The sequence below is a fragment of the Callithrix jacchus genome, chromosome 11, assembly GCF_049354715.1.
Source record: "Callithrix jacchus isolate 240 chromosome 11, calJac240_pri, whole genome shotgun sequence".
In the NCBI taxonomy this organism is placed as follows: Eukaryota; Metazoa; Chordata; class Mammalia; order Primates; family Cebidae; genus Callithrix; species Callithrix jacchus.
The window spans coordinates 15,960,181-15,973,979 of record NC_133512.1 but is presented as its reverse complement, the minus strand read 5'-3'; the positions used below and the strand labels follow the sequence as shown (position 1 = coordinate 15,973,979).

At 41.0% G+C, this 13,799-nt stretch overlaps 1 protein-coding gene across 4 annotated transcripts in view; it reads right to left on the bottom strand.

Moving 5' to 3' along the window:
• ABCA13 (ATP binding cassette subfamily A member 13) overlaps positions 1–13,799 on the bottom strand; it is a 446,251-nt gene that overhangs the window by 158,824 nt on the left and 273,628 nt on the right. For all 4 annotated transcript variants that reach the window (XM_035253372.3, XM_078342412.1, XM_035253370.3 and 1 more), the window contains one exon: positions 7,890–8,139. In XM_035253372.3, the coding sequence (XP_035109263.3) occupies positions 7,890–8,139 (250 nt within the window). The remainder of the gene's footprint in view (positions 1–7,889; positions 8,140–13,799) is intronic.

Here is a 13,799-nt window from a genome sequence, read left to right as displayed (position 1 = left end):
ATAGCCACTGTTTAGATACAAACAGTGATATATAAGAAATATCCACACAGGAGGAAAAGAAAGGAAAAAGAAATCCTTAAGGATAGATAAAGAATTAAAAGTTGGATTTGGAAGACCCTAACATGAGATGTGATAGGAGTTCAGAAAGGAGGGTAAGGAGAACTGTGTATGAGGAAACAATTAGATTAATAATTAATTACCCTGAACTGGCAGGGCATGGTGACTCATCCTATAATCCCAGCCATTTGGGAGGCTGAGCTGAATGGTTGACCTCAGGTCAGGAGTTCGAGACCAGCCTGGCCAACATGGTGAAACCCCATCTCTACTAAAAATACAAAAATTAGCCAGGTGTGGTGGCACACTTGTAATCCCAGCTACTCAGGAGGCTGAGGCAGGAGAATCGCTGGAACCTGGGAGGTGGAGGTTGCAGTGAGCCAAAATCACGCAACTGCATTCCAGCCTGGGCAACAGAGCGAGACCCCATCTCAAAAAAAAAAAAAATACCCTGAACTGAAAAAAGACTAAAATCTACAGTTTTTATGAGGAAACAGTGTGTGTGTAGGAGGGAGAATCCTTTACTCCAAGGATAAAGAAGAAATCTTACAGAGTTCCAGACAGAAAAAGTTACCTATGAGGGGAAGAGACTCAGATAGACTGCTCCAAATCAGACTTCATACCTGGAAGCTACAAAAATAATCCCCCTCGTATCACTTCCCAGATTGTAGAACTCCTTAATGCCTCCCTGCATTACATTTTCAGGATAAAGTCAATTCTCCTTAGAATGCCTTACTGTACCTGCCAGAAACCATCCCAACTTTTGCTCGATTTCCTTCATTACTTTTCACATTTACTCACGCTTCTTTCTTTAGAGAGAGTATGAGAGAAGAAAGTTTCTCCCTTCCATGACTGGAAAACACCTATTTATCTCAGAAGAAGGAATTTAGGGGCCACATCTTTATAAAACCTTCTTTGACATCCCTAAACAATCTCCCCATGTGGCTTACGCACAACTCCTGCACAAAGTATCTTCCTATACGATGTTCCCATCTGTCTGTAGGGATCATTTCTCTGCTTGACTGTAAACTTTCTGAGGGTAGAACTTATGGCCTTGTTAAGTGTTTGCAGAATGAGAATTGGAGACAGGGGGCCTGAACTGGATTCTCAGTCCTGCTTCTGCTAGGCTGTGGCAACTAAGGAGTTTACCCAACATCTATGAGTTCAGCGTCTTCACAATGAGAATGTTGTCATCAGGTATCCTCTCTCTCTTTTTATAATTTCATCCCACTAAGACTACCAGCAGTTCATAAATTACTCAGTCTCAGGTGGGTCAAGCTAAAGAATAGTTCACCCAGGCTGAGGGGCCATGAAGTACATCTTAAATTCATGGTTGGGTAGAGCATGAAGGATATACATTCACTCATGGTAAACATTTTTAAAATGCCTAGTCAGTGCTGGACTTTGTCCCCATACAATATATACATAATTAAGTCAAGCAAATAGTTTCAGTTATTTTGTTTACTACCTATTTTTTTCCCACTAGCCTGTAAAGGGACTATGGGCAAGTTGCATTGAGAAGGCAGCTTCTGTGCCATGACCGAGAGGAAGAATGCTCTTGGGGGATCCAACTGGACATGCAAAGTTGGTCCAGAATTTGGATGTTTCACGGCCTGGATGAAGCCTGGTGTGAGGGCAGACCTTGCAGGCGAGGGAAGGGCAGCCAGGAGATGAGGCAGCTCGCACTTTGTATGTTGTTCTGCCAGAAAAAGGCTTCCAAGAGCCTGCTGGTGAGTGTGCTACCTCCTCCCCATCCCCACTCAGAGGCACAGATGATATATTAAGTCCATCCCAGGATTTACTAAGAATAGGAAGAACAGTAACTTTCATTGTATTTCTTCCAGATAATTGCCCAATTGCTTTCCATTCATCCTCTCACTGAATTACTGAAACAAAGTGAAGCAAGCACTATTATCTCATGTGATAAAGATGCCACATACATAGAAGGAAGTTGTACATATATGGGGAGAAGGATGTAAATAATTGAAGACGCTCTCTCTGAATGAAAACATCACTGGATCATCAAGTGTACATTTGTCACATCCCAGTGACCATTTTGTAAAACCTGGTGGATGTTTTTGAGATGACAGAAAGCCAATGAGTATACACCAACAATCACTGTCAGTCTTCAATTAATTTTAATTTATATTATCCTTCTGCATATAACAGAAAAGCATGAGTTTTATAGAACACCAAGCGATTCTACTGTGGGCAAGTGGCCAAGAAATTGGTCAAATTTAGTGGTATTTGTAAGAAAGATAGTAGGAAATGTTGTGGGTTGAATATTTCCCCTCCAAATCTCATGCCCACTCAGAACCTCAAAATGTGACCTTATTTGGAATGAGTTTCTCCAGATATAATTAGATGAGTTTATACAGGATTAGAGTGGGTACCATATCCAATGTGACTGGTGCCCTTCTAAGAGGGAAATGTGGACACAGAGACACGCAGGGCAAAGGCCACGTGAAGATGGGAGGCTGAGTCTGGAGTGATGCTGCCACAAGACAAGGCGTGCCAGGGATCACCAGCAGCCACAGAAGCTGGAGAGGCGCAGAAGGGTTCTCCCCCAGAGCCTTCAGAGAGGACATGATCCTGCTGACACCTTGATTTCAGACTTCTGTCCTCCAGAACAGTGAGAGAATACATGTCTGTTAAGTCATCCAGTTTGTGCTGCTTTAGTACAGCAGCCCTAGCAAACTAGGAGAGGCATCGAGTTTCTGCTGGCATGCTAAAAGGAGAAGGGGATGGTGACAGCGGGCACCGACTGGCCACATACATACATTGGCCCTCTTGGGTTCTTAGACAACTGGTATAGCAAGCAGGACCTGGAGTCCCACACTTGCTCCTTCTAGTACATTTTCTGGTTGGATAACTTGGAGAAAAGGAGAGAGAGTTTGGGGGTAGGAACAAACTCAGCAGGCAACGGGCCAGCATCAGGTCCATGTTCAAGGAGGACTCACAGGTTTTCCTAATGCAGTGAACTTGGCTATGAATTTAAGAGCATCTCCTCCTTACTGAGTCCTTACTTAGTCCTCCTGAGTCCTTACTAAGAGCCCCATCCCAGAGGATGAGGTCATGGAGTCTAAATATTTTTAATATGTTGAGAGCTATCTTTCCATGCTCCATTTGTTTGTCTGCTACCTGTCCAAGTTAATTTCTAGAAGACATTGTTGGTACATTTCACTTTCATTGAGTGTTTCCATTTAACAAGGATTTAATGAAAGTAATCATTTCTAGACATGGTGGCAGAAACTAACGGTAGAGACGAAGAAATCTTGATCTTTACCCTCCAAGAAGTCTCCCTGTAGGAAGGAGGGCAAGAATCTCCAGCACTAAGTTAAGCCACAGTGACATCCACAAAGCAATGACAGACATTCAGATGACAGAGCAGCCACAGAGGTTCCTTCAAAGAGGAGACATCCAAGCCAGGTTTTGAAAGTGTTCATATTTTGCTGAGAACATTAGAGTTTATAGAGTGGGAGTGGCAGAGGACTGAGGAGAGGAAGGTAGTTTCCATTTCCTTAAACATTGAGAGATGCAGCAACATCATGCATGATTGTGTCCCTCTGAAGTTCAGAGAATGAACTAAAGGGAGTAATAGAGGCACCAGGAGGACCTGCAGTGTGTGTTAAGATGTGCTGACATCATCCCTTGGGCAATGTGGAGTTGCTCGAGGTTTTGCAACAGGTCTGTCAGGTCTCACCAGCCTCAGATGTGTGCAAGCGGATGCAGCTGTGTTCACATTGCATCTCTCAGAGCTGTACTGCCCTCTCCTAGTTTCTTTGGGGCTGCTTTGTGCTGCTCACATCCACCATGAACAGGCATAGAGGCCCTGCCACCCTTCTCTCACAGTTCTCAGTGGGAAGGGAGAATTTCTGGAGCCCTCTCAAAATAGCAATCAGAGAGCAAGTTGATTCAGAATAAAACTGAGTCAGAAGCCTGGGTCATGAGTGGCTGGCCAGACCCAAAACCAGCACAGACATGCTCCATACTTCTGCTCTTCCCTCTCAGTCTGTGAAGACAATGTGCTAGAAAGGTATAGTCACAAAACAAGCATCTTCCTGCAAGCTTTACAGCCCTGTGGATGTCATGCCTTCGCTCCCCACCTGGCCTCAAAGCACGTGAGTTGGAGACCACTGGAGACTGAGTTGACAAAGCCCCAGGTTTATTCGGGCCCAAAAAGCCCAAACCCTCTATGAACTGTGGGGGTGCTATCTGTTGCCTTCATTTGTAGAAGGATTCAGGTAGAAGAGAACCTCTCTGGTGCATTTCTTCCGGTTTGTGCTTTTATGAAGATTTGTATTCTGCAAGAAATTTTCAGTGAATTTAATGTAGACATATAGTTGTATTTTCTCAACTCTAAAATTTTAGAAACACAGGGCTCTATTGAGAATTGTCAAAACACTTATAAGACTTACACATGCCATCCAAATCAACACAAAGCTAATGCATTAATGATTTTTGAAAGTTATATGCAGGCCTGAATTATGCACCTATCAACAGGGAGTTACCCTAAGGAGAAATTAAGGGAGTGTAATGGCAATCCTATATACCTTCCAAAGGAGAATGCTCACAGATGTTATAAAATGGGGTTGTCCCACATTTGGAGCAGCAAGGATGGGTGCTAGGTGACCACGGGCAGCCTGTGTGCACAGGGAGTCAGGAGGACTATGAGGCGTGAAAATCTGGGCCTCTTTGTGAATCATTCCTGTGCCAAGATTTAGACCATGGTGCTCAGCTTTAATATAGAAGGAATGGCCACATCATTTCTCTCTCATACCAGGACACATTTGAGAATGAAAAGAGGCAAGTTTAATACAAATGTAAGACAACAGGGGTTGTCTTCAGAGAAACCAAGGTACACGCTCAGAGAGGATCCAGTACACAGAAGAAAAGTAAGGAAGGTCAGTGGAGAGTTCTTAACAAGAGCAGTTACAGCAGCGAGAAAATGATAAAGGGATGGTAGCTGTTCTTCTCCCCACCAATTTTTGAATATCACCACAAACATTAGAGATAATAATAAAAAAGCAAGAAAATGTTCCATCAATGTGGATGCTCTCTGGTAGCTTCTTACTTTTTCCTCATAACCAACTAAACTTCCATGCTACTAAAATAAAAACTGAGAAAATGTAAACTTGCTCTTTTCTCTCTTTAGACAGAAATTAACCATTACAAGTGGGGCACTTACAATCACTGAAAAAAACTGGTACTACAGCCAATGGCAGGCAGGACTCCTCTGTAAGGATGAGCAAATAAACCTCCAGATATGTGAACTCCTCTGTTTCTTAATTTAAGTAACATTACGGAAAATGAGAACAAACAACTATATTACTTTAAAATAGTAACTCTTAGAAATACAAGAAAAAATATCTTAATTCTCAGACACAAAATAATTTTAAAGTAAATTACTTCTACGAAAAATGAATACTGGGAGAGTAAGAAAAATGCTTTCTAATGAAAAATATAATCGCCAAATTAATAATGCAGTAGAGAAAATGAATGGCTATTTGGAGTCAACTGAAAATGGTATCAGTGAAATAAACACCATGTAGAGAAATTCTCAACAGTCTCAGAAGACAAAGGCAAGAGGTAAAGTTGAGAGCGGGGAGGACAGTGAAGGAGAAGTCAGGTAGAAGGAAAATATGATGTGGAAATGCACTTATAATATAGATAATGCTTAATATATTCAATACGTAAAGTAAAATTTTAAATAACCAAAAAACTGAAAATATTTAACTTCAATAGTAATCAAAAGCTGCCTAATAAAGCAATAAAATATCAGGTGTGGACTATCAAAACTATTAGAATTTACAGAAATAAGCTTCTTTTCTCCCACAAGAATAGGGGTTTTGGCCTGTTCTAATCATACATATAACTACCACCTAGAACAGTACCTAGCATATAGTAAGTGCACTGTAAATATTTGTTGAACAAAAGAATCAATGACTTTATAAGACTGTAAATTGGCACACATTTATAAGGGTAATTTGGCAATATCTACCATAAAAATACTGATGACTTTGCCCCCCAAAATTCTAATAGAAATGTATGATAGTAAAAATAAGTAGTCACATAAATCTAACTAAACAAAGATTCTTATATGGCATTGCCTATAATAGAAAAAATAAATAAGCCTTTATGTGCCCCCAGAAGAGATTGTCTAAATAAATTAATGTGCCTCCAATAAATTAATGTGGCTCTACTATAGAGCCATATAGTAGTCAGGCTCCTGTAGTTTTCATGGGTAAAATGGTTGTACTGATTTATCAGAAGAGATACAAAGATATTATGGCACGTATGATCTCATTGTGATAAAAAATGTATATAGATACAAGTAATATGTATATTATAAGGAGATTATACCAATAGGTTTACAGTAGGTATCTCTGGTAAAATTACATGTGATTTTTTTTTTTTTTTTGGCTGCCTGTGCTTTGTATTATTTTCTTCAAGAAATATATTTTATAATCAAAATATGTGACATCCCTTTTATAGTTAAGGAGTGTGACAGAAATCTGAACATTTGGAGAGAATAAAGGCATTGATATGTTCATTTTAAGCACTTCACAAAAGACGAATGAGGGCAGAGTAATAAAAGACATGGCCCCAGAAGTTAGGAAAGCCAGCTGAGGGGATACTAGGGACATGGATGCAAGTCGACAAACAGTGACCGCAGGACTCTTCCCGTTGGTTCAGACCCGATTTCTCATGACATCCAGAGGAGAAGAAACATCATCAACCAAAGGAGAAGGGAACAAACTGAAGAATTCACCATAGATTTTTCCTTTGTCCTTGTATTTGTTTAAATCTAATTCCAAATTACACATCACTGTAAAAGTCACACAACTATTAGTAGGTGCTTAGAGACTAGCTGGTCAAGGTGCTTATTTTAGTAAGCATATATATTTGACAGAAGCGGGACCCATACGGTCCTCTCAGTTGTCTTCATGATGAAAGCCCAGGCAGTACACTTGTGCAGTTGTAAACCAGTATCACTGAGTCCCAGTCATTTGTCTCCCCACCCTAAATGTGAAAAATCATATCCACCTTGAAGATGACTCTGCATATTCAATGTAGTGATGTCTGTGATCACAGCTATGGCCATGTCAGGCAGGGGTCAGGCCTCCCTGGCTGCACAGATTCTCCTGAATCTAGAGAGAAGCCCACTAAACAGAAGCAAAAGAACTTAGGGAATGGGTTCCTATTGTAGGTTCCCAACCCTTGTGTATGAATCTACAATCCAGAAAGCTCTGAGTTGCATAAATTCATTTGGTGGGAAAACACCCAGGCTCTTCTGAACGCACAAGCAACAGACCCTGCCTGACCCTGGCCTGTGGAGGCTAAGGTCTTTCATCCTGTCCCTGCTGTCATACATTTCTCTGCAAATAGGTGTGTGCAACTGTGTGGCTGTTGTCCCAGAAACAACTGTGGAGGGTCTTGTTAAATATACCACATATATCTAATACGTTCTAGAATCCTACAAATCCTGAGTCTATCGGGCCCTTCTGTGGGACAGGGCACGCCAGCCCTCTGCAGGTTGGCGGGTGGCTGCATGGGCCCTTTCACGCAGGGACTTAGCACCATAAGGAGGGGCCAGTGGCTCGGGATTCAGAGGCCAGGGAGCCTTATTAGCCTTAAGCGCCTGTCCTGAGACAGCCTCAGGGGAGCAAGAGCTTCTCCAAGGATCTCCTCGTGAAATAATGAGAAGCTCTTGGAAACAATGCAAACATTTATATTTCAAGATTTTATCTAGAATTCACAAAAGGATCAAAGCTATTGAAATTCATAATCTGCCTTGACATAATTTTGAAGTCAAAGGAACAAAAACCACTTACCTGAAAAAGTAGGTCTCCTCCCACTGGTACTGTCCAGGTGTGAGTCTGAGGGGAGGGTAGTCGGTGGCCAGGGGCCTCACCATGAACAAGCCCATAGCCAAGGCCACGAAGAGGACGGGCAGCAGTAGGTCAGCGAGGGTGCTCTTCCCAGCTCGCAGCGTGCGGCGGAGCCTCCAGGCCAGGAGCGCCGCCACCTGCGCGCGGAGCAGCGGGAGGCCCCGCACAGGTGCGGGCCGGGCTAGGGAGCCACCTGCAGGACGGGAAGGAAGAAGGGCGGTTGGGTCAGCTCCACAGAGGTGACTGCGCTTGGCTTCATTTGCCCTCTCGGTGACCCTGAGGCAACTTGCAGCCATGGGAATGTCACGCAGGCCCATCCGTATTTGGGCTCCCTTGATGGCCCCCCTTTATACACCTAAAGTACCGAAGCTGCGCTTTGGGCGGGAAGGCTGCAATGCAAGAGGAAGCCTTGTGGCAAAGCGTGGCAGGAGCAGGGCGTGTGAGCTCCGCTGTGCTTAGACCAGATGACACACCTGGGCTGCCCCTCTGCTTCCTCCTCCCCTCTCCCACATCCTTTTCCTCTCTGTTCTTAACCCCAGGTCGCTCCTGAGGAAACCCCAGTTTATGTGCAGGTCGGGATTCTTTCAGGGAATAACCCCACGGCCTGCTTTTCCTCAGTTCCACAGTCCCCGCCCCTCCCTGCACCTTCCACTTCCATGCAGGGCATAGGCGAGCCCAGTGCCTGTGCCCCGGGGCCTCACTGATCCCGCTTCCCTGCTCTGTGGGACGCAGTGGATCTGAAAACATCCTCCGTGATCAGAGAGGTCCACAGACAAAATTCGAAAGGAAAGCGTGAGCTGTGCATCACTGATCCACTGATCACCGGCCATGCCCCCTCAAGAGTGATCCTTTGAAGCCTCCACAAAAGCATCTCAGCAAACCTCCTGGAGTTGAGGTTGTGCGTTCCAAACAAGCTGTGGAGATCAGCTTTCCTGTCCACTGCGAGGATGAGAAGCTTGGAGTAGAGAGAGATGCAGCCTCAGGACTGCAGTCCTACACCACTTCCAAAGCAGAACTCAGCCAGATCAATCAGCTGTCCTGATAGTTTTTCCCGATCATTGCCTCTAAAGTACTCCAGAAAATCCAATAGGAAGTATTTCACAAGAAAGGCGGTCCTATAAGGAATGGATGTACTAAACGGATTGTACTGCTTAGATACCAAACTGAAACACAGTTAATAGAGAGCAGCAAACAAGTTTGAAGACCCAAAAAGAGAACATTTTTAAAGAAACCATAGCATTTGAAAAAGAAATCATTTGTCACAGCATTGAGAAGAGTTGTAGCGGCAACGTGGGGATAAAAATGCATATCTGAGAAAACTCCTTCATTTGGGATATTTACTGAATGCCCAGAGTGTGCAGGCACTGGACTATTTGGTTTCTGTCCCCAACATAGGTATTGAAATAAAAATGTAAAGAAATAACCCAGCACAGCATAACAAAGCCTCAGGCTGGAAAGTCAGTACCAAGGAACGAGTCCTTGGGATGTTGCGGAAAAAGTGAGAAAATAGGCCCAGCGGCCTAGATGTTCAGGCAGAATCCTTGAGATCCCGGGAGTTTACAGGCAGACAAGAAAATGTGGAAGTCTAAAGATCAAAACAGGAGATATAAATAGGCCTGGCATTCTCTGTGAATAGCAAAGGAGCAAAATGTGGCACATATGTGTAGCAAGTGGCAGGAGATGAGAGTTAAAGGTGGTCAGAAACCAAGACAAGAAAGACCTGCACGCCCATTTTTAAGGATTTCAGGGTTTGTGCTGGAAATCAAAGACTTCCAAACCCAGGAGTCACTTGGGCTGAGTTACATGTTAGACTTTCAAATTATAAGGCAAATATTAGTATTTAATTTTAACAGCAAAGCTCTAATGAGAATGAGGCATTATGTGGTTGAAGCAGTGGTTTCTAAAGCAGGCTGCATATCAGATTCTCCTGGGAAGATTTTAAATGCTGGTTGCCAGGCCCTATCTCAGAAGAAAAATCCCAATCCCTAGGGATTCAGAGTTAAAAAATATATTTTTTATAAATTCCCAGAAGATTGAAATTCTTTGATCTTCCATGGTTCAGTAGTCTATGGAACTACTGATTCAATGTATTTATCAATGGCAATCCTTATCTAGCTCTCATAAAGCAGTTAAGTCAGCATATAGAGAGATTATACTACTAGGAAAAATGTATGTCATTAAATTTGACCCTTTCATATATATATACACACACACACACACATATACGTACACCCTTCTTGATAATTTTATGAGGTTACAATGCTGGATAACACCAATCCTATTAAGTCTGCATACTCATTAAGGTAAGTATTTGAATTCTGTAACTCAAGCTAAAATAATTGGGATGTTTTGGGGGCCCATCTCTGGATTTCTAAAAGTAATTATGGGGATAATTACTTGATATCTTCACTGACCTTTGACTAAGGAGCACGTTCTCTGACAACGTAAAATGCCATACTTTGTTCAGGCTTAAAAGGAATTGAATACCTACAGTTTACCAGATGTCACAACCTACAAATTAGCCTTTATATAGCAGCTTTTGATATTTACATGTAGCTACCCATCCTTAGCTGCCTGCCAAACTGTGTACCTTCTCATATTTGTGTACAGGAGGGCTGTAAATACCTGTTTGTTTGACAGAAGAGATTTTTGTTAAGTGATACAAGACTGACATGACTAAACGTGTATTGGATATCTACTTAGCAATTTGCTCTGTTAAGAGAAAAGGTATGGAGCAGACTCAGAGAGCAGTGATTTACGTGCACACTGGTCTGGTTTATTGAGAATGATCACAGCCACTGTGGGGTGGGGAATATTCAACTTTTTAATCTTGGATTTGAATCTAATCTCAGCCACTAACATATTATGTCACTTCTGGGACATTATTTAACCTCTCTGAATGTCATATCCTCACTTGTAAAGTGGAGATTTGTAATATTTTCTCTCTACATAATGAGAATTATTATTAGAACAATTATTAAACTGCCAGAACAGGCATAATGTTGACCTGCAGTCATAGTAAATGTTCATCAGACAGCCTCAATAAGTCTGTGGGGAAAGATGTTTCTCATATTAAGAAGAATAAATTTTCTCCACCTTCCCATATATGTTAATTGGACATAAATGAGAAAAATAAAGGGCTAACATAGTTTATGGTTATGAATCAACCACCAATCAAATATTCATGGCTTAACTCATGAAAGTATTCACATGAATAATTTAACAGACAAAATTAAAATGCTGGGCCAAATTGTTATGAATTGCCTTCTTTGACTTATGAGTGCAATTATATTCAAGGACTCTAGTTTCATCCATAATCATGCATTCCCATTTGTCCGACCATCAAAGTGCCTAGGAAGAATGTCCAAAGATTTTTTTTTTTTTTTTGGTCAGTTGGTTTCAGTTGTTCAAACGTTAACACCTATGAGAAATAGCTTAAATATCAAAGTCTCAGCAAGCACCCAAGAATATGATCTCCACATTACCCAGTTCATCCGAGTGTTCTTGAAGGTTTTAAAATAATGCTTTACAAACATAATGCCTTCAAGTCAATAAAATTAAGATGAATACTCCAAAAGAAAATGGGCACACAGCATTCATGAATACACAGTTAATAAAAGATCTAAGCAGCCAATATGTAAATATGATCATCTAAGGCAATAATTTAGTATTTAAACTCATCAGTATGTAAAGACTAAGGCAATGTTAACATCTAATGTCACTGAAGGTTAAGGAAATGGATCTTCTTATACACTGCTGGTGGGAGAACAGATCAGTGTAGTCTTTCTATGGGAGACAAATACAGGTCGCCTTTGATCTGCTTAATCCCAATATAAGAGTTTTATTATAAAAAATAAAATGTCATCAAATACATGAAGCCAGGTGATTTGTTACATCTTGCTGGGCACAGTGATTCACACCTGCAATCCCAACATTTTGGGAGGCCCAAGCGGGCAGATCACCTCAGGTCAGGAGTTCAAGACCAGCCTGACCAACATAGCAAAACTCCATCTCTATTAAAAATACAAAAATTAGCCATGCATGATGGCCCTCGCCTGTAATCCCAGCTACTTGGGAGGCTGAGGCAGTAGAATCACTTGAACCCAGGAGGCGGAGGTTGCACTGAGCCGAGATTGCACCACTGCACTCCAGCTTGGGTGACAGTCCATCTCCAAAAAAAAGAAAAGAAAGTAATAATACTAGCAAGAGGCGAGAAACAACTTGAATATTTAACATGTAGGTATTGACTGAACAAATTACAATACAATGATGTAGTAAAACATGTTAATCTGCTTAAGGTAATAGCATAGATAAATACTCATAGAGAATGTTTATTTCATTTTGTAAATGAATAAAGCAATTTAAGATTAAATTACATAATCTTTTGAAAAATGAACATGAAAGGTTACTCAGTAAAATGAGTGGGAGAGGGTATATGACCCAAGCATTAATAGCATGTATTAACCAAAAAATGAGAGAGGGTTAAGACATCACATAGGAAATTATGAGAAAATATTCATCATATATCAGATGAAAAGTGTTGCAAAGTAATACATATTGAATGAACATAATTTGCTAAAACTACTAATATTAAACTATAAAAATTAATATTTGGATATTATGCTTTCAGTGAAAAGTTGCATTTTATCCAATAATTCACATACCCTATATACCATTTGATAAAAAGGAGGGTTTTAATTTGAAAAGTGAAAGTGGTATAAGCATTTTTTTAACCTACTTAAAGATTTATATTCTTGTGGTAAGGTTATGAAACCTCTAATCTTCTTCACAATTTTCTGGCTTTTTTTCAACACTGAACACTTAATCATCTGGTAAACGATAAATTACTTTGTAAAGACCGTGGACTTATTTAGGAAATAAAGCATGGCATTATGAGATAGAAACAGTATAATTCCCTGTTCAGTGAGTTACAGAATTCTAGTGCTGAAATGGATCTCTGAACTAATGTAGATCAAAAGGTTCATTTATTTATAAATAAATCCAGTTTGAGAGAGCTTGTGAAATGAGTTAAATCTGGGAAATTAAATTCTGTGAGTATTTACTAGTGCAAGTGCTATGCTAGGTACTTGGTAACCTATTTGAATAAGGTTTTGAGAAGCTCTTTGTCTTGTAGTGGAGTCAAACAGGTAAACAAAACGTGTCAGTGAAACCCGAACAACACAGTGAAATAAGCGTAATGTCAGATCTGAAGAAGCTTCTTCAAGGAGTCGGCCAATGCCAGCAATTCAAACATAAAAAGATGTTTGTGACAGGTAGGGAGGGTAACAAGAATGTGAAGAAATAAAAGGAATCTCATACAAATACATGGATTATGGGACAGGAATATGCTAAGCTGGTTAAGGAAAGGGTCTGAGGGCTACTTTCTGCTGACCCTAGTCATAATGCTGTATTTCAGAATCATTGGCAGACATGAAAAGGCATAAATCATTGCACCTATCACACCAACTCAGAGAAACAGAATCAGATGAGCTTCATGGAAACCCTAACACTGCTACAGGTTTCCTTGGGAAATATACTTTTAATTCAATAGGCAGACACCATTAAGATGGGTATTAACTTTGTAAATGTCTCACAGGGGAAGTCACACACTCAAGCATTAGGATGCCTGAATTCCAGCCCTGAATAACCCTGAATACACTGAACATTTTGGACAGGTAATTTTCTTCCCTGTTAGATAGGATAGTCTTCAATCTTTGTTCTGGTATAAATGTGTGTGTGTGTGTGTGTGTGTGTGTGTGTGTACAGTTGTATAAAATGTATCCAAATCATTACTAAATTGTCTTATTCAAAGCATTTTTGTTTCCCTAACTCTAGAGGGCCAATAAAATCAAA